This window comes from Antennarius striatus, chromosome 13 (assembly GCF_040054535.1).
Source record: "Antennarius striatus isolate MH-2024 chromosome 13, ASM4005453v1, whole genome shotgun sequence".
Classification (NCBI taxonomy): Eukaryota; Metazoa; Chordata; class Actinopteri; order Lophiiformes; family Antennariidae; genus Antennarius; species Antennarius striatus.
In genome coordinates, this window is record NC_090788.1 from 8,670,172 (window position 1) to 8,694,569 (window position 24,398).

The 24,398-nt window shown below is 41.8% G+C and overlaps 1 protein-coding gene across 1 annotated transcript; it reads left to right on the forward strand.

Annotated features, from left to right (window-relative positions):
• The first annotated feature begins 12,189 nt into the window (after positions 1-12,189).
• On the forward strand, positions 12,190-24,383 carry LOC137605690 (unconventional myosin-Ic-like). The gene is made up of 32 exons (XM_068330379.1): positions 12,190-12,677; positions 15,628-15,786; positions 15,867-15,982; positions 16,157-16,355; positions 16,530-16,610; positions 16,731-16,910; positions 17,010-17,108; positions 17,517-17,630; positions 17,727-17,798; positions 17,898-18,017; positions 18,114-18,196; positions 18,350-18,455; positions 18,568-18,648; positions 18,745-18,836; positions 18,932-19,026; positions 19,340-19,386; positions 19,520-19,600; positions 19,685-19,790; positions 20,140-20,257; positions 20,342-20,455; positions 20,606-20,682; positions 20,792-20,860; positions 21,097-21,181; positions 21,297-21,456; positions 21,576-21,659; positions 21,757-21,850; positions 21,959-22,014; positions 22,107-22,242; positions 23,756-23,826; positions 23,899-23,996; positions 24,100-24,199; positions 24,313-24,383. The coding sequence occupies exons 1-32, from the start codon at positions 12,660-12,662 to the stop codon at positions 24,337-24,339; spliced, it is 3,138 nt and encodes a 1,045-aa protein (XP_068186480.1). The 5' UTR covers positions 12,190-12,659; the 3' UTR covers positions 24,340-24,383.
• The last annotated feature ends 15 nt before the right edge of the window (positions 24,384-24,398 follow it).

Here is a 24,398-nt window from a genome sequence, read left to right on the forward strand (position 1 = left end):
CGGACCTCGTTCTCCTCTTCTTTTCTTTGGAAAAAAAGGGAGCTGTGGAGACAGAAGCAGCGCAGAGAGGGACTCACCCAGCGGCGCCCTCACACAACTGCAGCAGCTCGGCCCTGTGCCGCTGCCTCACCAGCGAGCTGCGTGCGCCGGCCTCGTTACTCCAAAGTAATCCATTCCTTTGTGGGCACAAAGCAGCCACGGCCACGCGTGTATTTCACCCAGGAAAGACAAACAGAAGAGGTTGTACTTGGCTCCGTTTATTGCAATTCTCTGTCATTATTGAGGAAAAAGTGATATTTTTTGGATTGGAAAAATAAGTAAATGTTCTAAAACAGCGCTCCAGTGGAAGATGTGTAATGTGTAGATAAATGTAATGACTTTTTTTTTTTTTTTAAAGTTTTGTTTGCGTTAAATTCTAGAATTAAATACTGCCACTCATTTTACTTTAAGGTTTTATGTTGTAATATATTATAATAAAATGAGCTAGAAATCATGTACAGTAAAATAAAACTAAACAGTAAAGGTTTCCATAAAGCAAAATGCAAAACTTACAGTACTTAATTGCTGTGTTTAAAAATTTTCTTGAAATAATTTTGATCAGTTTTTCCCTGTGTGTGTTCCTGAGACGACCCCTGACTGAAGGGACACTTCTACTGAAACAGTAATGATCATTTTCCTGGATAACATTGGATGAACTGGGAAAACACTGCATCATCTCTCATGACATGCTAAAATTTCTTCATGGTGCTGAGTATTAGATAACGTTACTGTGGGTGTTGTGAATGATACTGACACCTAGACCAACAGATTTCAGCAGTTATCAACTTTTTGGGACCTTTATGACAAACTGTTTAGAATCACTCACCCACAGAATGTCTGTCGATCATAAACGCCTGGTTTCTGTGGTAAGTAAAGAGTTCTTGAATAAATCCTCTAGTGTTCCATGTTCATTCTGGATGTTTTGCAATAACTAACAAGAACATGCTCCATAAAACATAGTGATGACCCAACTTTAATTCAATCAAGCATTAAATAAATGGTCCATGCATTATATGCTCCCTGATAAATTAGCAAATAAATGGAAAAGAAACTTGTGCATTATTAAATGAGTGGGGAATCTGTGTCTGCTTAAACACAAGACATCTTAAATTTCCTAAACTGACAGTGGATTTTAATGAAATTCTCTGGAATCGATCTTTTGTCAAGGAGAGCAAAATTACATTTTGACTTTGTTCACAGATGATGATTCTGGATCAACCTTTGACTTTCTATAATACTTCAGTGCTTTTTGAAATACTGTGAAAATACCATTAAGCTAATTACAGTAAACGTAATAATAAGTCATTATGTTCCACCAGGTGGACTCAGATCCTGATTATTTAAGATTTGTTTTTCTTTTTAAATCTTAAATTTAGAACACACATTGAAGATGTGATCTATATTGTCTTTGTGATGGCCAGCTACACATGGTAATATCCACACCTCACCACTAGTACATTTTTATTTTGCAGTCCCGAGCCTCAATATTTAACACATCATTTTATACACTATTTCAGTTTTCATGTTTTTTAGTTTTACATCTGGGCACTGAAAGTTCAAATTATGTTTGTATTAGCATTTTCTTTTGTTTTGAGTTACCTGTAGTTCTATTTCCTGGTGCAGCAAAGGCATGGCCGAGGGCTCAGATAGGCTGGACCACAACATATTGTGTCATGGGGGGATCTGGGGATTTACATTGAGTTTTGGCCAGTTAAGTATGTAGTGGCCATTATATTTCCCCCTCTGTGTTAATTTTTAGTTTGGCTTAACAAGTAATTAAGTTGATCTGTTTGATTGTTTGGAAGGTCAGTTTTGTTATGTTGTGTCCATTCATTCGCTTCGGTTCTGAGTTCTGTTGGAGTTAAGTTCTATTCAGTTGACTACTTTTACTACTTAATTTGGTCAAACTCTTTTGTTAGATGTTTAGTTTTTGGGAAAAATAAAAGAAAAAGCCCGTTTTGGGACAAAAAATCTCCTGGGTCCTACTGCCTTACTGCCTGGTCCCTGACAGACTTCCAAGGGGTCAGCAAGCCTTGGATCTCATTATGGTGACAGATGAATAGAGATATGACACTGCTACCAACATGTCATTGAAATCATGCAAATTCAGAATCCACCAAATGGATTTCATTCATCTGAGAAAGGTAAGAAATTATGTCTCAACAAAATCACTATTGCATTATGGAAATTCAGAGCAGGCTTCCAGGGTAAATGAATTAGGTTTCAGTTTTGCGTTCTTTTCAGTGGTACTTCACCTCTGATCTGCTCTGACTGCAGGATTTTCTTCAGATCAAGTCTGGAAACTGTTTTCCATCCATCCATCCATCTTCCACTGCTAAAACATAATTTCCCCATTGTGTGGATGAATAAAGGTGGATTATTATTATTATTATTATTATTATTATTATTATTATTATTATTATTATTATTATATTATCCGGAATTGGTTTGCGAGGGCAGCAGCTTCAACAAGAAGCCCCAAACTTCCCTTTCCCCGAACACATCCACCAGCTCTGGTGGTGGACGAACTGACGGCGCTGTGCAGGACAAAGCAGCGCTACAGCTTGTTGGTGTTCTCTGAGACATGGCTGACAGACTTCCCGATGCTAACATCGGACTGACGGGCTCTTCCTCGGTGCGAGCGGACCGGGACCCGAACCCCGCTGGCAAGAAGAAGGGAGGTGGTCTTATCATTTACACGAACAACAGATGGTGTCATCTAGGACATGTGACTGTGAGAACTACGCTGTGCAACCGGGATCTGGAGCTAGCAGCTGTTAGCATCAGGCCCTACTACCTGGCACGTGAATTTTCACACGTCATTGTCCTCGCCGTCTACATCCCCCCAGAGAGACGGCACGAGAGACCATCTGTACGACCACCTCTGATCTTCGGACCCGGCACCCGGAGGCGCTTGTCATCATCAAGGGGGACTTTAACCACGTCACGCTGGACTCATCTCTCCCCACAAAGTCCCAATGTGTGAACTGCCCCACACGGAAGAACAGAACCATCGATCTGTTTTACACAAATGCCAAGGAGGCATACACCGCCACGCCCCTCCCCCCACTAGGTAAATCAGACCACAACCTAGTGTACTTATAGCCCACCTACAGTACATCCTGCTGGTGAAACGGCTGCCAGCAACAACCCGGCAGGTCAGGAGGTGGTGGCAAGCAGAGGAGACGCTGAGGGATTGCTTCCAGACCACCAACTGGGACGTCCTCCCCATATGGGCTCACATGGGGAGGACGTTGACGGGGCAGCCCAGTGTTTAACAGATTATATGAACTTCTGTGTGGACACAGTGGTTCCTGTCAGGACAGTCAAGTGTTACCCAAACAACAAACCCTGGGTAACTAAGGAGGTGAAGGCTGTCCTGAAAAGGAAGAAGTGGGTGTTGAGGAGTGGGAATGAGGATGAGATGAGGGAGGCCCAGCAGGCAGTGAGACTCTGCCTGAGGGAGGCCAAGGAGAACTACAGAAGGAAGCTGGAGAACCAGTTTGGGCGCAACCAGGTGCAGGAGGTCTGGAGTGGCATGAGGGCCATCACCGACTATGGAGAGGGCCGCGGTACATTGGGTTGGAACGTAGAGCGAGGTGATGAACTTAACAGCTTTTTAAAATCGGTTTAGCTCCCCCACCACTCCATGCTCTTGTCCCCAGAGTTCCCCCGGCCCAGCTGACTTGATTCCACATGCCTCCTTCTCCCCCTCTTCGTCCACCTTACCCATCTACCTCGGGCCAAACCCAGACCTTTCCCCCACCTCAATTGCCAGACCCCCTGGCCAAAGGAATCAATGTGCCACCCCCCCACGTCTGCGTTGAGGATGCTTCGCCCAAGGAAGGTGGCCGGGCCAGACCAGGTCCCCCTAAGACTCCTCAAGGCCTGTGCTGTCGAACTGGGTGAACCCCTACACCAGGTCTTCGACCTTAGTCTCCGGCTGGGGAGGGTCCCGTCCCTATGGAAGACATCCTGCATAGTCCCTGTGCCCAAGCGGAGACGCCCCACAGAGCTCAATGATTACCGACCAATTGCTCTCACCTCACACAAGATGAAGACCCTAGAGCGACTGGTCCTGGAGCTCATGCGTCCCCAGGTGCAGGGCGCGATGGACCCTCTCCAGTTTGCCTACCGGCCCCAGGTTGGGGCTGACGACGCCATCCTGTACCTCCTCCACCTGGCCCTCTCCTACTTGGATGTTGGGAGCTGTGCAGTGGGGGTGCTCTTTTTTGATTTCTCGAGCGCCTTCAACACCACCAGCCCCAGCTCCTGCAAGAGAAACTTTAATCCATGGCTGTGGACCCATATCTCATGAGCTGGATCACAGACTGTCTAACAGACAGACCCCAGTACGTCCGTATGGGGGACTGTCTGTCATCAGTGGTGACCAGCAGCACAGGGGCTCCGCAGGGAACCGTACTCTCCCCTCTTCTCTTCACCCTCTACACGACGGACTTCCAACACAACTCGGACACGTGCCACATGCAGAAGTTCTCAGACGACACTGCAACCGGAGGGCTGGTTCTGTGATAGGTCAGGAACTGGACTCTGTGCAGACTGTCCTAGAGAGGAGGACTACAGTATGTCCAAGTTTAGATCGATCCTGGGTAACACCACCCACCCCCTGCACACCATCTTCGCCCAGCAGAGGAGCTCCTTCAGTGGTAGACTGCTGTCACCAAGCTCCTCCACTGAGAGACTCAGGACCTCCTTTGTGCCTCGTGCCATCAGGGGGCACAACCACTCTCTCAGAAGGAGGGGGGTTCAGAGCGGAAGACGCAGGGTCATCAAGGTCGGCCGAGACCTTAGTGTCAGTTTACAGCTCGGTTCATCCACGTGTTGTGATCCTACATCTTCTACATCTAATGCTTATTTCAGGTTCCTATGCTTCCTTTTTTTATGTTAGGTTTTTCTGTTGTTGTAATTATGTCATTATGTTAATTATTTTATTTATGCAACGTCTTTTTGACTGTGCCAGTCACTGTTTTGTGTATTTACTTGTATCTTTTGTGAGCAGATGTAGCCCTGAATTTCCCTTGGGATTATCTATCTATCTATCTATCTATCTATCTATCTATCTATCTATCTATCTATCTATCTATCTATCTATCTATCTATCTATCTATCTATCTATCTATCTATCTATCTATCTATCTATCTATCTATCTATCTATCTATCTATCTATCTATCTATCTATCTATCTATCTATCTATCTATCTATCTGACTGGGGGATCCTGAGCAATGTTAAAGAGGCGTGTCATCCATGACAGCCCCTAAACACCCAGAGCCTTCAGCATTTCCGGGCGAATCTCATCAACACCTGGGGCTTTGCCACCGTGAAGTTGTTTAACGACCTCGGTGACTTCGCCCAGGGAGATTGACTCGAATCCCCCATCATCCTCCAGCTCTGCCTCTGCAACAGAGGATGGATCAGTTGGAGTAGTTGGATTCAGCAGTTCCTCAAAGAGTTTCTTCCACCGACCGACAACCTCCTCAGTCGAGGTCAACAGTGTTCCATCCTTGCTATATACAGCTTGGATGGTCCCCCGTTTCCCCCTCCTGAGGTTTTGGACAGTCCTCCAGAACAACTTTGGTGCAGTCCGATAGTCCCTCTCCATGGCCTCTTCGCCTCCATCACAGCCGAGGCTGCAGTCCTCTTGGTCTGTCAGTACCCAGCAACTGCTTCAGGAGTCCCCAGGGACAACATGCCCCTGAAGGCCTCCTTCTTCAGTCGGACGGCTTCCTTGACCATCGGGGTCCACCACGGTGTTCAAGGGTTACTGCCCCTTGAGGCACCCATGACCTTGAGAACACAGCTCTCAGCTGCAGCTTCAGTAATGGAAGCTTTGAACATCAACTATTCAGGCTCGATGCCCCTGGCCTCCACAGGGATGCACAAGAAGCTCCTTCGGAGGTGTGAATTGAAGGCCTCGCGGAGTCCTCCTCTAGACATTCCCAGTTCACCCACACTACTCATTTGGGTTTACCAGATCCATCCAAAGGTTTCCTCCGCCGACGGATCCAACTCACCACCAGGTGGTGATCAGTTTACAGCTCTGCCCCTCTCTTCACCTGAGTGTCCAAAACACACGGTCAAAGGTCAGATGATACAATCACAAGATCGATCATTGAACTCCGACCCAGGGTGCTCTGGTACTATTTTCCAATTGATCTATTTGTGACAAAGGCAGTGGCACTGTTAAGTAGGAGAATAAACCTTCCTTGTTCTAACTATTAATTAATTTCAGCCCCATAGATAATGCTTTCGCAGTCCAGCGAGATTTGGTTCATAGTCTCTGGGTTTCCTTCCTGAGTTTCCAGCCCACTTTACATGCATAGAAGTGTTTCTTCTGCTGGCACCGCCAGTGATTTCCTGCTCAGCTCAAACACTTTGAATTGAGATGGCATCACAGATTTTCAGGTCATTTTTCTTAGCTGCAGGAAAATTTTTTCGCAAACTTTGCAGAAAATAAAATTCCATGTATCAGAAACTTTCACAAGATGAAGCATAATTGGGTTTTTTTTGTTATTTGAGGTTTCTTTTATAATGTATTGTATATAGAGAAAATTCTTTAGAGCCAAACTGGACATTTTTCATCGCAATTTCTTTGTAATAGTAAAATAAATACTGCAAGTGACCACAAGGTAATTGTAAGCAATGCTGACTTGCTGTACTATATCCAGTTCTGACCTCAAATGACTCTTGGCAGAGGTCACACTTCAGCCAAGGTCCCTTTGTCTTTATCAGCACCAAACATTTACGCGTCTATTCTGGCCAAATGCACAGCATCCCAGTACTTTTTATGCAATCTTGACGACAAACCAAAAAGCAAACAAGCGTGAGTGAAAACATTCCCTCCCTAGATTAAAAATACAGGAAAATAATGACAAATTTGTGCCATAACCTCTGATACAATTGCAACCACACCTTTCTGGTGGTATTTATACATGTCATCACTATCAAGCCACCCACACTTCTGGGGGTCACTGGTGTCACACATAAATATGAAGCACTGCTAGATGGAAGAGGAAAAGATTTTGGATGCATTTACTTTATTTCATTTTATTTTTTGCAAATTATATATTATTGCGTAATTGAACATATTTAGTATCTGAATGGTTATTAAAATAATAAAACCATGTGACAACTTTTGATAGGAAATGTTTGTCTATTTGCTGGACCTGCTTACAATCTATTCAGTACTAGATATAGATTTCTTGTAGTCAATTCTAATCCAGAACATAGAAAGATGCTTGTATTCACGGGTTTCTCTGTGTAGCTGAGGTATCACCAGCATCATCAGCGTCATCGTCTCTGATTCCGTTTTATTTTACTTCACAGTATTTTATCCCTACCTATAGCTCTGCCGCCCCCTAACGTCTGTAACAAGTACAAACACCCTGTCGCAAACGTTTCATGTGTCTGTAGTTTTTCATTCACCGCAGACAAAGAAAGTCGTTAGCTTTTAAAACTCCTGCTTTTAAATTTAGATGTATTTGCTGCGTAGTCCATCAGGATGCAGCTGGTTTAAGCTCTCTGGTGCTGGACAAGTAACCCGGTTGATGTGGAAAAAGAGACTGAGGAGACGGTTCTTGCGCTCCGAGACTTCTCCAGGACCGGGTGGGCACGTTTGCGGTATAAAACTCAACACTCCCGTGCGTACACACAGTGGCCTACGCGTAATTTATGTGCGTAAATTGGTGTTTTCCACGACGACCGCCTGTCGTGGACAACTTTTAAATAGGAAATGCAGGTGAAAAACCCTTTTCTCTGTCATCTTGTTAAATTGCGTTAATTATAAGACAATGCATTTTGTTTTAGAGCGTCAGATGAAAAGTTGGGCGGTCTCCAACATCCACCCTCTCCACCAGAAATAAGAAGCGGTTGGGTGTAATTGATATTCTCACCACCAAGCGGAGCCCTACACCTTCACATCTGACAGAATATCGCGAGGAGTTGATTTAAAAATGATCGTATACCGTATTTGTTCATGTTCTATACATAGGTTGTATGATTATTGACCTAAAACCTCAAGTGCAGGAAGCCTGGAGCATGTAGAGGATGAGGTGTATTCCATTTAGTACCAGAAAGAATTAAATTCTAATAAAACATGTCAGCATACTCAAGTTGATTGTGATTATTAACATCTTGATTAAACAGATGTAAGATTACCATAGACATTTGCTTAAATTCCGGCAGCATATAGGTCAAGAGTTGGGCATAATTTGTTCACACCCATGCATATTTGATTTATTGGCTAAACACATTCTGTTTGCAATGACTAAATCACAGGAGAACCCTTTATGCAGTTCAATACAACAGATATCACACACAAATGATCTTCTACAGTACTGACTTCTGTAGGTCTTAGAATTACCGAGTCATTTGACAAGTATCTCCTGTAAGCTTACTTTGTGGTGACCCTCATGCTTCACATCCAGAAACCAGCTCAGCCATTTCTGTATTCAACCAGAGTTTTAATGCAGCAGCCAACATTTCCAAAACCCAGCAGGGATATTCTATGGGATTCAAGTCAGGCAATTCTAAATGATCCAGGATCTCTTCTGAAACCAATTATTGGTTTTCTTTGAGTCCTGCTTTTGGTCATAGCTCTGTTCCTACAGATGGTGATATCTTTTTTTTTTTTAATTAAATTCTTTCTGGTACTAAATGGAATGCACCTCATCCTCTACATTCTGCAGGATTCCTATACTTGAGGATGCAAAGCAGCTGCAACACTTCACAGGGCGACCACCATGTTTCAGAGTACAATAGGTGTTCTTTTCAGGAAATGCTTCATTCTTTCATCAAACACACTGCTGATCCACAGACCACAAAGGTCAGAGAATTCGCTTTTGGGTCAACATTTGTTTACATCTTTGAGTTTAGGAATGAAGAAATGAAAAAAAAAAACAATTTTCTGTTAAAGTAAGTCAATAAAATTGTGAAGGTCAGTGTTATGGTTAGGGTTTGAGGGATGATTGAATAATTCTAAGACTGCAGTAGTATTTTGTGTTGAATGTGGAAAAAACGTCTTTTGGATGGTCATTTTTTAACCGCCGACAGCTGATAAATTGTCAGTAAATCTGATACACAATGGGGATGAATTATTTTCTTCCAACTGTGTTACTATTTTGCTGAAGTTTGATGAAACACAGGGCCTCATTTTACACGTTGATCAAAGTATAAATGTAATGGAGCTACTTTGGCATAATAGAGACAGTCGATGTAAACGCCCAAATGAAAATGCTGTATTTTTGTAATTCTAACAAGATTCACATCTTCAATACATTCATGATTTTCTCAGTGAACTTAATAATAGAATAAATAAAGAGTAAGAAAGAAGGGAAGGAAAGAGCAAAGGGATTCAGATTAGACAGATTATATCTGATGTCTTCTATCTCAGTCATTCTGTTTCAGCTGTTTTTGTGTTTGCAGAGGGAAACAGAGAGAACTGGAATAAGAGTGAAGAAACTTTTTTTTTCCACTGAATAATTCCCCTCTTATTCATTGCTATAACAAACTGGAAAACCTTAGCAACTGGAAGTACCCAATGAGGAAATGGGAGATTTATTATACCAGATAATCTAACACTGTACAAACAGGAGGTCTGTCAATGGCAGGAAGGTTATGTGAGGAATCTTTGGATTTCTTACGTAATATGTCAGAAGTGGAGAATAAATATTTGGATTTCTTACATAACATATCAGTAGTGAACAGTTAATGTTCAAGTTTTTAATGTAATTTTCTGTGATTCAAGTCATGCATAGGGCTGTTTCTGGTAAAAGGATATTATTAGTTTTTCTCTAATTCATACGGATTAGGAAGGAAATTGTTTGAAGCGTACAGCTGTGCTAATGCGATGCACAATGACAAAGTTTACAAGAGAGCTGTGCTAAAACAAATGGTCAGGAAGGAAAACCCGGACGCCAGGAAGCCGCAAGGAAGGAAATCCTTCTTACAGGAATGGCTAAACAAAGATAGGAACAACTCAGCTGGAAAATAAAGCAGGAGGGTAGACCTAAGCCCAGGTGGTGAAGATGCACTAGTGGGACTTCTCTCTGATTTTCTTTGACCCTTTTTAATTTCATTGGAAGCAGGACTGTGTCAGATTCTGTTTTGTGTGCAGGGTAGAGAAACCAGATGTGGTAGGAAAGTATTCTTATGTTGTCCACATGCATGTGTCTTGGATGTCTTTCAAAGGTAAGCCCAAAAAGATAAAAAATGCTGCCAGTGATCTATCAAGATTATTATCTGTCGTACACACCTGGGCATAATTTTTGAACTCATCATTTCAAGCTGACTATTTTTACCTGAAGTATCCTCTGGAGTTACTCTAACTGCACCCAAAACTGTGTAGTGTGTTTTAAAATGAGTTTAATAAATTCATTTAAACAGTTGCTGCATTCTGAATTTCCTCCAGTCCTTCCCACTGATCTCTACCATACAAACGTGAAGGAGGCTTTTTTGCTCATGTGCTCTTGGGAACTTTTTTTTTTTTTAAGGGTGAGGCATTGCTTGTAAATTGTGTCTCAAGTGAAGGTCCAGACTGAAGCCAAGACTATAGAGAAACCAGGACCTGATGCTGACCTCTTGCAGGACAGTGGAGCTTGTAAGTGAGCTCCAGGTAACCTGGTGTGGTTGCAATTAGTCTAAAAGGAGCCTAAGAACCATTTTATTTAGAAGTGGGTGGTTACCCTTGAGCTTTCAGTGGACTTAACTGAACACTGACAAGGTGTACTTATGAAATAGAGCTAATGCAATCAGGGGTCGCACACAATTCCTTTTTTTTTTGTATTTTGAAATTTTTGTCGTACATTAACTGTGTGTTAAAATATCTTGGAATGGGAAGGAGGGTTTAAAGGAATTATCACATTTTGGCACCAGATCCTAAAAAAAATGGGAATGTTTTTTCCTTGAATTGCTCTAAAACTAAGGTGACTTCAAATTCTAGGGAGAGTTTTTCAAGCTGAAGGAGTTGTATTACTGGTGTCTTTCATGGGACATTATGTCATTGCTTTTAGGTGCAGTGACATAATGGGGGGAATGAGCTGCCTTGGCAGAGGTTTGTAGGCTGTGAGCGCTCTCTGGTCGAATGTGAAAATTATCAGCATATACCAACAGTCATTGAAATCAGCGTTACATGAAAAGGCCTCTGTAGTTTATTCAACATGTTGTGCTCACATTTCAAAGACTTGCTGCTAGGCTTCGATAGAGGAACACAACAATACCCACCATTCTGTTGTTGTCAGCCCTCCTTTGCCAGCTAAATGATCAACTGTCACCTCACTGAACATATTTCTTTTGATTTTTGTGCTCCATACAAAGTAGACCAGCAATATTGATCATTTATGATTACAGTATGCTGCTGTGAATAGATGCATTTAATTGAAAAGGAGTGAGGTAACTGTGACCTGCAATGACTTCTGTCCATATATAGTAAAAGAGTTATGGTACCGAAATGAAGTTTTGAGTGACACCAGTTGCATCAAGAGTTATTAAAAATATTTGTAATCCATGTGTAAATCCTCCGCTACAGTTATCTCCACTACAGAACGATAGGGAAAGAGCAGCGTGAAGGTTTTTCCATCTTTGCTTTAAGAGCTGTTGAAACACCCACAGACTGGTAACATCATTCAAATTCCACAGTGCTGCATATTTTACAGCGCTGGCACAGAAAAGAGTTTGACAGGGAGACAGAGTGAGGGTAAATGGGGTGATAGGAAAAATATGGGTATGCAAACCAGAAGGGGGCGCTGATTTCTCACAGAGTCCCCCCCAGCCTGGTGGCCCTTTCAAAAAATGCCTAGAACAGGAGTGTACGAAAGTAAGGTGGAATGTGATGGTTCAAGCATTAATGTTCACTTTTTTTTAAATTTTATCTGCACAGTGATGCTATGATGTAGGTAATTTCATCAACAGTGGGAGACAGCGATGAGGAAACAGACAGGCCTACTGGTCAAATAACTTGCATCCCATGTGAAGCTGTCTCGGCTTGTGGAAGAAAAGGGAGGGAGCAAACTAAACAGGGAGGGAAGGAAAGAAAGAATGTACTGAGATCTCATCATGTGATATCTGTTTTTTTCCTCCTTTTTTAAAAGCTGCTCAGTGATTACATGTTTGTAGTGTGGGACTCTTAGCAATTTTTTCCAAACCCTGTCAGTACTCTGTTTCTCCAGCTCTTTTTTTTCTGTCATTATCCAACAGCTTACTTTCCCTTGCCTTTTTTTTTTTTCATCCAATTGTGTGACGTGTGAGAGGAGTTCCTGCCCTTGTTTCATGCAGTAAAGCTTAAAGGGAAGGAGAAGGGCTCACGGAGAGGAGCACATTTACTTGAAGATGAACTGAGGGTGCACACAAGAGGGGCTGAGGACGTCTGCTTTGTCCTCAAAGGGGACGGGGACAAATAGGAGGAAAGACGTAGAGAAGGAGAAAGGCAAGGAAGGTGTGGATGTGACTGGAGTTAAGAAGAGAAGAAGTTACCTAATTCTGTCGCCTGAATGAAAGGTGGATGACAAGTCACAGTTGAGGAGTCTATCAGGCACGGGAGGGGGAGCACCAACCTGGGTGGAGGGACCACCAGTTCGGCCTTCTTCCAGAAACAACAGGACAGGATGAGGTACCAGGGCAGGGTAAGATCCTGACTACCACAATATCCGTTGTTGTATCTTTCACCAACAGTGTGTGTATATGTGTGTGTTTTCTGTGTAGGAAGCATAAAAGCCTTCAATTCACAGTTTTCACTCATGGAGGAAAAGCAGCGAGTCAGTGCAATGGGACACTTTATTGCCTGTGCGTTAGTCACTGTGTATTTTGGCACTTTTTAACAAACTTGACATCATACAGTTCAAACAGGAACTTGGTATTTTTCCACCGTACTCATTAGCAGCCCGTCGGCAGTGGAGAGGCAGCTGTGGTACAAGAGCAGCTCGCCTTGGGATAAGAGTGGTGGGCATACCTTATAAGGAAGACAATCCGAATGTAGTCGGCCCGACAGAGCTTAGTCATGGAGCCTGGAGCCAAGTCCCACTGTTAACTTAGCCTCTTCACTGGTTGTCACTGCTGCTGCACCTACAAATCTCCAGATTTCCGCCCAAACTCCCTGCTGCTTATCGTCCGATCCCACAATAAAGCACTCAAGCACCTTGCTGCTACAACTCAGCCTTAGGTCAGCTCACTATCAGCAGAGAAGAGCAAAGGATTAGACTTTATGGTGGTTCAATCTTCATCCCTGCACTGTAACCTATAAAAGTATCTTAGCGACAGTGTCACCACAAAAATGTGTTTACTCCACCACAGCAGAGGTTTGTATGTATTGGAACCAAAACGTTTCTTTGGATGATTGCGATTTTCCATGATATGGTATGAAAGTTAGAAAAAAAAGTCCTCATGACTTCTGTTAAACAGCTTCTTGAAAACAATGTTTGCTGTGTTTTTGAGCGTGTGATTCCCTCCTTGGGAAATCTGGTGTATCAAAGCACATTTAATGCTGTCTTGAAAAAACAAATCTGGACAGCATTATTACCGTAACAGGGATGTGGCAGACACCAGAGAGGGGGCTGCTTGTCAGCAGATGTTCTCTCCACGGCAGCATCTGTGCATCTTAGTAAGATCACAGTTGAGCATAAAAGGTATCAGATCTTAAGAAGATGGAATGAAAGAGTCACGCCAAAGGAATCTACAGCAGATCAGAGCCAGGTAGGTCTGGTCAGGATCAGCTACTGTGAAAGACGTATGTGCATACTGAATAAAAGGATCCATAGTGATCTTCAGGCTCAGCTTTAACTTTGTGACACCATCTAGAATTTTTAAAAAAAAGAAAAGAAAACAACACCAAGTAAATACTCCTGTGCAATTAGCTATAACTGTACATGCATTATAACATCCCTAAGAAACGAAAATGGTCTAAGAATCATTTTAGGTCTGCATTGCTTCAGTGGAATGAAGTGCACATTTTTTCACCTTCACAAACACACATAGCCTCAGTCCTGAGGATGCATACCTACCTACACCCTCATAGAAACATTTACTTGCATCCACCAATCCCCTGTCCCAAATCTGACCTCAACATTCCTAACTTGTATCCTTTGGAAAATCTGACCCATGAACCACAATCACTATGTGTAGGAAGCCCACCTGCTTGAGTGGGAGAACAATACTCTAAGGTGAAGCAGAGAGGAGGGGCTGGATTGGAAGTGTTCGGCAACTCTCCTCAGCTCTCACTTCTTGGCTATCTTCCACTGTTGTCCTCTTGTTTTGTTACGGATTTTCCTGCATCCAGCATTCAGAGATAATGACATTCTACAGGCTTTGAACAGCTAAATGAGACCCTTGAGAGGCAGTTGCATTCAACAAAAACAAAATTTGTGAAAAAAGTCTGACCCCTTTGTTCCACTTTCTGCTGTTTTCCTTGTGAACATACACTGCCTGGCCAAAAAAAAAAGTCACACTAACATTTCGTGGGACTGCCTGTAGCTTTGATTGCAGTGCGCATTTGCCGCAGCATTGTTCCGACAACCTCATAGAACGTCACAGTTTTTATTTCTGTCCAGAATTGCATTAATTTTTGGCCGAGTTCTTGTATTTACGATAGGAGTCAAACCACTCTGCAAGGTCTTCTCCAGCACATCCCATAGACTTTGAATGGGGTTAAGCTCAGGACTTTGGGGGCCAATTGATGTGTCAAAATGATTCCTCACACTCCCTGGACCACTCTTTCACAATTAGAGTCCGATAAATTTCGACATTGTTGTCCTGGAATATGATCGTGCCATCCGGGAGAAAAAATCCATTTATGGGATTGCCTGGTCATTCAGTTCATTCAGATACTCAGCTGACTTGCTGAATAATATTGCTGAGCCTAGACTTAACCAACCGAAGCAACCCCTGATCATAACCTTGCAATTTGCTTATTGAAACCCAAATGGTGACCGGGCAGTGTATAAGGAAACACAGCAGGGCTTCCTCATAAGTTTAACTGTGGTACTGAAGTGCAGCCAGATTGATAGGGTTAGAATGAATTGATTACACACTGATTTGGATTCCTGAATATTTATCATCTGTAAGTACCATCTGCTGATAATCTTTGTCTCCTTGCTTGTGCATTCGTTTTCCTGTGTGATATCTTCAGGGCGTATCTACTGGTGGGTGATTAGATCGTCTCTGCGCTGCGATGTTTGCCATCATAGTGTGGTTGACATGTACACACACTTTGACAGTGGCATTGGTCAAATCTTGTGTGGTAAATTGGAGCTTTGTGTACTGTAAATACATCACATTACACTCAGCATTGGGTAGTACTGAAATCCATTTTGTCTGTTTATCCATTTTGTCTGTTTAGTTTAAATGTCTCTGTTGTTTAATCTTGGTGAGTCTCGTGTCTTGTGATTGTTGTTTGGTGATGTGTGTGACTTGAAAAATTGTAGCTCTAAAAAACAGAATTGTCTAATAGACTTTGTGCGCCCCCTGCTTGTTAGTACTGTGTAATTACATCTCTTATCACAAACGTGCTCTGAACTCAAGTCACCAGATTATCACTGGCCTTTGGCTGATATCTGTCACTTTTTCCTCCTCTTTTCTAAGGAGGTGGATATCGAAGGGAGAGTGCGGCTGGTGATGGAGAGCGCTCTGACGGCCCGGGATAGGGTCGGGGTGCAGGACTTCGTCCTGCTGGAAAACTACACCAGCGAGGCGGCCTTCATAGAGAACCTTCGGAGACGCCTGAGAGAGAATCTCGTCTATGTAATAAAGCTCATGTCCTTCATTTGTTTCCAAAAAACAGCTGGTGTGGTCATATTTAAAAATGTGCTGTTTTGTCACAGACGTATATTGGTTCAGTGCTCGTGTCGGTGAACCCTTACAAAGATCTGGAGATTTACTCCAAACAGCAGATGGAACGCTACAGAGGGGTCTGCTTCTATGACATAGCGCCTCACATGTGAGTCTCTCCTCCACCCTCCTTCACTGCCAACTGCTAATAATCACATGGCCTGTCGAGATTCCTGACTGAAATTGTCACTGCTGTGTGTACGTGTTTGTGTGACTTTATTCCATCACTAGGTTTCAGTTTTATTTGATCTGCTGTTTAAGATGCTTTTGTGTTTTTTTTTAGCTATGCCTTGTCAGACAACGCTTACCGGGCCTTGCGGACCCAGAGGAAGGATCAATGTATTCTCATATCAGGTGAGAGTGGTGCAGGTAAAACAGAGGCCTGCAAGAAGATTCTCCTCTACTACACCGTCACCTGCCCCACTAATGACGACTTTGCTGCCATCGGTAGCCGCCTCCTGCAGTCTAACCAAGTTCTGGAGGTATTTAATAATTTACGGTTTAAACAGAACAGCCACCCTGTGCTTCAATATAGGATTTATCACAGCAATCTGACCTATCTTTTCACTTTTACAAAGAAATTGACTTTTTTTTTCTTGCTGACCTTGAGTTCACATTGTTGTTCCCATTTTCTTTTTTAATTTTGCTGTATGCAGGCATTCGGCAATGCAAAAACACTGAGGAACGACAATGCCAGCCGCTTTGGAAAATACATGGATGTCCAATTTGACTTTAAGGTGAAGATAGCTCCATGGCTATCTCATTATTTTCATTACTGATATGAGCTCAAACTTCTTCTACAAAGATAAAATGTCTTTTCTTAATGGTCTCTATCTGCTTCCATCTATTTCTCTCAGGGAGCACCAGTTGGTGCTCACATCCTGGACTACTTGTTGGAGAAATCACGTGTAGTACACCAGAACCATGGTGAGAGGAACTTCCACATCTTCTATCAGCTTCTGGATGGAGGGGATGACAACCTGCTCAATACACTAGACCTGCAGAGAAACCCCCAGAACTACCAGTACCTGGTCAAGGTGTGGGACATGCAGACATTTCAGATGTTACTCCTTTTTAAGATGAATGTCGATACAATTGCTGCTTTGTTGAGTTTAATATTCAGTTTCCTTTGTCAGGGGAACTGTCCCAGACTCAGCTCTGTCAGTGACAAGAATAACTGGAAGGTTGTGATGAAGGCCTTGTCTGTCATCGGCTTCACCGAGAAAGAAGTGGAAGTCAGTAAAAACCACAGAATTAAATATGGACAATATTTCTCTTTGTCACAGAATACAGATTAGCCAATATTTTGTTCAGTGGGTAAACAAAATATTAAGTTTATAAAAACAAGAAGTAAGTATTAAAATACTCTGACAAGTATAGAAAGTAGTACAGTTTAAATTAAATAAAGGTTTGGACATTTTAATATCAATTTTATTTTATAAAGTATTGCATTATATTGGATCTGCCAGTTCCTGACTGAAATATATTTGGTTACCCTTAAATCCGATAAAACACACAAACACATGAAAAACTTTTAAGTAAAATAACACCCTAGGTTATAAGTTTATACTCTTGTAAAATGAATTTAGTACAAAAGAATGGATAATTAATCTACGGGATTGTTTCACTGTGCCTGACCTCAGAATCTGTTGAACATCATTGCTGGTGTTCTTCATCTGGGGAACGTGCAGTTTGGAGAAGGGGAGGAAGGAGAAACTTACATCACCACTGAGACCCAAATGAGCAATCTGGCAAAGGTCAGGACAGTCCTCCTGGTATTACTGGATGTTCAAATATGCAAAAAATCTTGCAAGAAGGCACAGCTGAGAGCAGATTGTATTGCTGTTTTGCAGCTGCTGGGTGTTGATGGCTTGGCGCTCAGAGAGGCTCTCACTCACAGGAAGCTCACAGCCAACGCAGAGGAGGTGATGCTCCTTTTGTCCCTGTTCCTTAAGTTATAATTTTGTCTGTGTGCAATGTGTGATGTTGAAATTTTATTTCTTACTTGTATTTTTACGTTACAGATGATAAGTCCATTAAATTTTGAGCAGGCAGAGTCCGTCCGTGATGCTTTGGCTAAGGCTGTGTATGGCCGCACCTTCACTTGGTTGGTGCAGAAAATCAATGAGCTGCTGGCTCCAAAGGTACAGCGATGCTTGTAATAACACCTCAGATGCAATACTAGAAACCCCATCATGATATGTAGGTCCTTTGCTTTGTTATGCCATTACTTGCTGTAGGACGTCCTCAACTACAACCGTAAGAGCTGCTGTGTTATTGGGCTTCTAGATATCTATGGTTTTGAGGTCTTACACCACAATAGGTAAGCAACTCCTTCATTTTGCTTTATTTCTGTTCCATCAAAAAATGTCAGAAAACCAAATGGTTTTTTTTAGTAGTTGTCTCTAATATGTGTATCATTTGTGCATTATTAAATGCATTTGACCTCATTGTTTCTGATATTTTTTGCTGACAGTTTCGAGCAGTTCTGCATCAACTACTGCAATGAAAAGCTGCATCAGCTCTTCATTGATCTCACTCTGAAGTCTGAGCAGGAGGATTATGAGACAGAGGGAATTACAGTGAGTAATTAGTTGGTTGAGTAGTTTAAAAATTATTTAATATATGTTTATTTAAATTTATAATCCCCTCCAAGCATAACATTGTTCTGTAAATGCTTCCCTGTAATTTCAGTGGGAGATGGTGAAGTACTTCGACAACAAGATCATCTGTGACCTGATAGAGGAGAAGCACAAAGGCATCATTTCCATTCTGGTGTGCACAGCAGCTCTTAGGTTTCATGTTTGGATATGCTATCATCTCATCCTCTGTTATTGTAGGTACAGTCATTGCCGTCACTATTTTCTTTAGGATGAGGAGTGTTTGGGACCCGGAGAGACTTGGGATGCTTCCTTTTTAGAGAAGTTGGAAGACACCCTTTCTGACCATCCCCATTTTGTCACGTAAGAATCACATTTGTAACATAAAGACGCTCTTCCAACCACAGCTTCTTATTTTAGCAGGGTAATGTATTCTTGCATGTTTGTGTGTCTTTCAGTCACAAGTCAGCAAATGGGAAAACACGCAGGGTGATGAGCAAGGAGGAGTTCAGGCTGCTGCATTATGCCGGCGAGGTCAACTACGATGTCAACAGTGGGAACATTTAACACTCTCATTAGCTTGTCAGAGATGTTTATTCCAGGGTTCATCTCACAGCCCACTGATCCTTTAATATGTAAACTGTCTGCATAAACTCAGAAGTATAGAAGTAAAATGTGGATGAAGCAAATGAAATACAAATAAAGTTTAAAAACATCTTCCTTGATCATACTTTTTTTTAACAAATCATATCTGCAATTATGGTTTTTCAGTTAAAAAATGAACACTTACAACACACTTTATTTTATTGTCTCAAAACTCAGAGTTTTTAATGATAATCATTAGTGTTTTTGGTCATTTCATTTAGGTTTCCTCGACAAAAATAGAGATATGCTGAACTGGAATCTGAAAGAGGTGAGAATAATGAAAATGTTCATGGTAAAGCTTCACCACAACTTCTGTGCTTCTTGTCATTACCGAGTAAAAAAGGAAGAAGAGGAAGGCATTTTGTGTTGACATGTGGTTGTGTGGCTTGTTCTCCGGTCAGGTCATGTGCCAGTCAGACAACCCAATTCTGAGACACAGCTTCCGCACAGGGGAAGGGATATACCATAAGGGCCCGGAGATGGTGAGATCATTTTTCTGTCCTTTTTGATCTCCTTCAAGAACAGAGACATACACATACACAAGAATTTCTATGTTTGTACTTCAGGTTGCCACTAAGTTTAAAAATGACCTGAAGAAACTTGTGGAGATTCTCAAGTCTAAACAACCATCCTATGTGCGTTGTATCAAACCCAATGATGCCAAGCAGCCAGGTACATTTTTACATTTTGAAATATGGTTCATTTTGTATACTATGATGCTGTTATTCACAAATAAGTTCTAATATGGTTGTGACTCTCTCCCTCTAATATGTTCTTTGAATTAGACATACTCATTCAAAGCAATTAATTTGGAAGCATTGCACACATTTGTTTCAGTATTGGTGTTGTGTTGTTGCTGTTAGTTAAATTCAATGTATTTGCAGACATTTCATAATAAAAGCCATCTAGGGATTAAATCATATCTTTTAAAGCAGAATACAAAATTTGAAATAGATTGAGGAAGTGATGAGTGCACTAAAAAGGCATTACTTTCACTACAGAATTTGATCTCTCCATGCAGAAAGGTTTGATGAAGTTCTGGTGAGACACCAGGTGAAGTATCTGGGCCTAGGAGAAACTGTGAGAGTTCGGAGAGCTGGTTTTGCCTATCGACGTACTTTTGAAGCCTTCCTGCAGAGGTTGCCCTTCTTCCTTCTTCTCCTTCATTCTGTTTACTTGCTGTTCATCCGTCTGTAATATTAATTATGTGCAAATGGCTTCAGGTATAAGCCCTTGTGTCCTGAAACGTGGCCTAACTGGTATGGCAGCCTTGAGGATGGCGTGTCAATACTGGTCAACCATTTAGGCTACAAACCAGAAGAATACAAACTAGGAAGGTAATGAATAATTGGAAGGAGAGAGAGGAGAGTGTGAGGAAAGTTTTCTTGGTGCAGCATAATATTGGAATTTTACAGGGCTATTAAAGGCATAGGGCAAACTACACCTACTTAAAAGCCATTTTGATTTAATCTTTCTACTTTCTGCAGGTCAAAAATCTTTATCCGTTTCCACAAAACGCTCTTCATCACTGAGGATGCACTGGAGGCAAAAAGGCCTGACATGGGTAAGTAACAGTCGAAGGATAGGGAATCAGAACATGTTAAGGAAGATCATGGTAAAATGTTATCTTTGTAATCTTATACAGCATTTTATTGCTTTTTGTTGTGTTCCAGCTTTGGCCCTGCAAACATCATGGAGAGGCTACAGGGAGAGATCAAAGTACCAACGTATCCGACATGCAGGTCAGATTATTGCCCACCGCCCACTGTGAACGCAGTTCATACTAGAGCTCTAAAGCTTAAAGAAAAAATTAGGTTTACATTGTTGAATGTTTTTGTAATTTGGGTTGATGACCATAATGCTTTTTTATTACTATTTGTATTAATTTCTCTTTTTATAACATTCTTCATGCCGACTCTCCATCATGTCATCATGAGGCTGCCTTGGTGTTGATATGTGTATATATGTGTGTGAACAGTGATAGTGATCCAGTCTGCATGGCGAGGAATGAAAGCTCGCAGGAGGGCTAAGAGGCGCAGACAGGCTGCTGAGTTGATACGCAGGTACTCCATCCATAATTAAAGGATGTTTTTTTTATTTTTATATATACATATATTTTTATTTTATTTTTTTTATGGCTGTATATTTCATCATCAATCCTCTGTGTTTTCCTCTCAGGTTTATTAAAGGCTTCATCTACCGTCATGAGGAATACTGTGCAGAGAATAAGTATTTCCTCGATCACATTCGCTATTCCTTTCTGAAGAATCTACGTAAAAACCTGCCAGAGACTGTTTTGGACAAAAGCTGGCCGACGGCTCCTCCGTTACTTGCTGAGGTACAAAAAGCTTGCACACACACCTGCTGTACATACAGATGACAGAAAACAAAAACAAGTATGAATCTGCAGTGTTACTAATGCAAATTTCCTGCTGTCAATTCCATGATACTCTACAGGCCTCTGACCATCTGCGGAGGCTGCACATGAGAAACATGGTCAGAAAGTACTGCAGGAGGGTTCAACCAGAATGGAAAAAGCAGGTACGCTGACAACAAATACCACGACCATAAACATATGTGTAGAAGATACGTTTTGCTAACTTTTCATCCTGCATAACTCACTTGTCCTTTGCTCTAGATGGTGCACAAAGTTGTAGCAAGTGAACTCTTCAAGGATCAAAAAGACAGCTACCCTCAGAGTGTGGGGAGGCTGTTTTTGGACTCCAGGCTCGGTACATGTTGATGCACGCCGCCACTACCTTTGCACATATTTGACACTGTACAGAAAATGTGTACAAAACGCATTACATTTACAGAGTCGTTCTACTTTCTTAATGCAGAACAGGAGCAAATCAGTCTCAAAGTGATCCAGACCCTTGGAAATGACAAAGTACAGGTGGGACTGATCCTTTTTTTCCATGTGTTTGTGGTAATAAAGCTGTTGTTAAACCCTTTGGCTGCTCACTATAATATGTCTTCTTCTCTCAGTACGGCGTTCCAGTCATCAAGTATGACAGGAGGGGTTTCAAGCCTCGCCCACGGCAGCTGCTCCTCACAAACACCTTTGCCGTGCTGGTTGAAAGGACAAAGATCAAACAGAGGATTGACTATGCAGCTCTGACTGGTAAAAACCGACCTGATTCAGTAGCGTCCTCAAATTCCTCCTGGCTCCTGAGCTCACATTCATTTGCTTTTGCCACGACATTATGACAGCTGTAAGAGTTGTTCATGATGTTTTCTTGTCTTTTACCTTAAGCAGTCAGAATTTCTATTACTGTACCCTCTGTCAAAGAAATGTTCCCTCAACTGAGAGAATGATTATCTTTAAAGAAACCAAATCAAGGGATTTTGTATGTCTAATGATTTATCATTTTTATAATTATCTTTTTTTTGATGAATTATTAGTCATTTTCAGACAAGCGCTTCCAACACCATAGAATTTAATCACAGAGAAACCATCCAGGAAGTCACAAACCCAGTGACGTGCGGCCAGGGGAAACAGGTGAGGCAGGGCCTCACCTGCCATAATGAGAGAAAAAAAAAATTAAAAATGGAAGAAATAAATTAAATGGTTGTATTTGTCCAATGATGAGTATTATAAAGTTATTTTATTTTTACTCAAAATTGCTGAATTTTCACATTTAATGCTGAAATACTGGGAACAGACCTGCGGTGAGGCACCAGCCGGCCGAGCCTCACTATGGATTGCACAATGACTGGGCTAGCTGTGGTGGTATGCTATGCAGTGAGACCGTAATGCTATCTCTCTATATGTCGCTATTAAAATGTTCAAACACGTTTGGTCTGTGAACTAAATTTCCATAATTTAGCTAATGTATATAATGTAGTGTTTTTGGTCAACAACTGCATGAGTGTAACGTCTCACTTGAGTTGAGCGGTCCTGAAACCCTCTGGGACAAGGCACTACGTGAGCAACGATGCTGTCGTGATCCCAAGGATTCGGCCACGGAATCCTTGGGATAGCAAACTACAGACATTCATTTGTTTTCCGCTCGCCTTGCCTTACTTACTCCATAATTTTTTTCGCTGCTTTTGTTCAGAAGGAGCGGCGCATGTAGTTAATTCATAAGTAAATGTAACATATAAACAAACATGTAGGTAACAACATAACATATTTTTAATCAAATGTGCTTATTTGTGTGTTACAGTTTGTACATGTAAATAATTCTGCTCTGAGACTTTAAAAATAACCCACTCACTGTTGATAATTAAATGGTGAATAAGCCACACTGTAGGTTCATATGTTTGTAAATCTAATTATGATGAGATCAGTGCCTCACCAGCCAAGAACTTCACTGCACGTCACTGCACAATCCCCACCCTTATAATGTAGGACGTCATTCCACATCATTAGGAGTCATGACATGTAGTTTGAAACAACAGCTTAAAAGCTACTATATTCTACTTATGTTGTCATTTCTATGTTTTTTCAATCAGACAGGTACTTATATATTGTAAATTATAAATCTTTTGAAAAGCTACATTCATTCCACTTTTTTGGGGGGTGAGGGAGGGTGTAATTTTCCTTTCATTACACAATTTTATCTATTTAATGTGTCTTTATAACTTCTATTTTACATTTGTGAGTCTAATGGCAAGTTTTCTCTCACAAACAGGCATCTCTTTGAGCTCGCTAAGAGATGGGATGGTTGTTCTGCACTTACCCAGCGACGACATCAAACAAAAGGTTCACACAAATCAGCAGTGACTCCTTCCCATGCAACCATGCATCCTCTCTAAATGTAGCTGTCTCTCTCAGGGCGATGTGGTGCTGCACTGCAACCATGTGATTGAGCTGGTAACAAAACTATCTATGATGGCTACCAAAGTCAACTACGTCAACATCAGCCCGGGCAGGTGAGACCCGTGCGACGGCTTTTCTGTTGGAGTTATTACCATCCAATCAGTGCTCATATCTCCATCCCATCCTTTGTTTGTCACCTCCTGTGTGGTACCTTAGTATAAAGTTCACTGTGGCTCGAGGAAAGCAGGGAGTCATCGATTTCGTCAGAGGTTCAGAGCTAAAGGTTTCCAAGGGCAAGCGAGGACATCTGCTGGTGGTGAGTCAGAGGCTCCTAAGATATCCTGTGGAGTCCACAAGTCTCTTATTATTATTATTATTATTGAAACACTGCAGCCAATTGACTTTGTTCAATCTGATTTCACTCTGCAGACGTCCCCTCGGATCGACAACACATGAAGAAACTCTGACCAGGCGAAACGGGAATCCTCTAAAGGATCATCTCTGAAATTATTTGT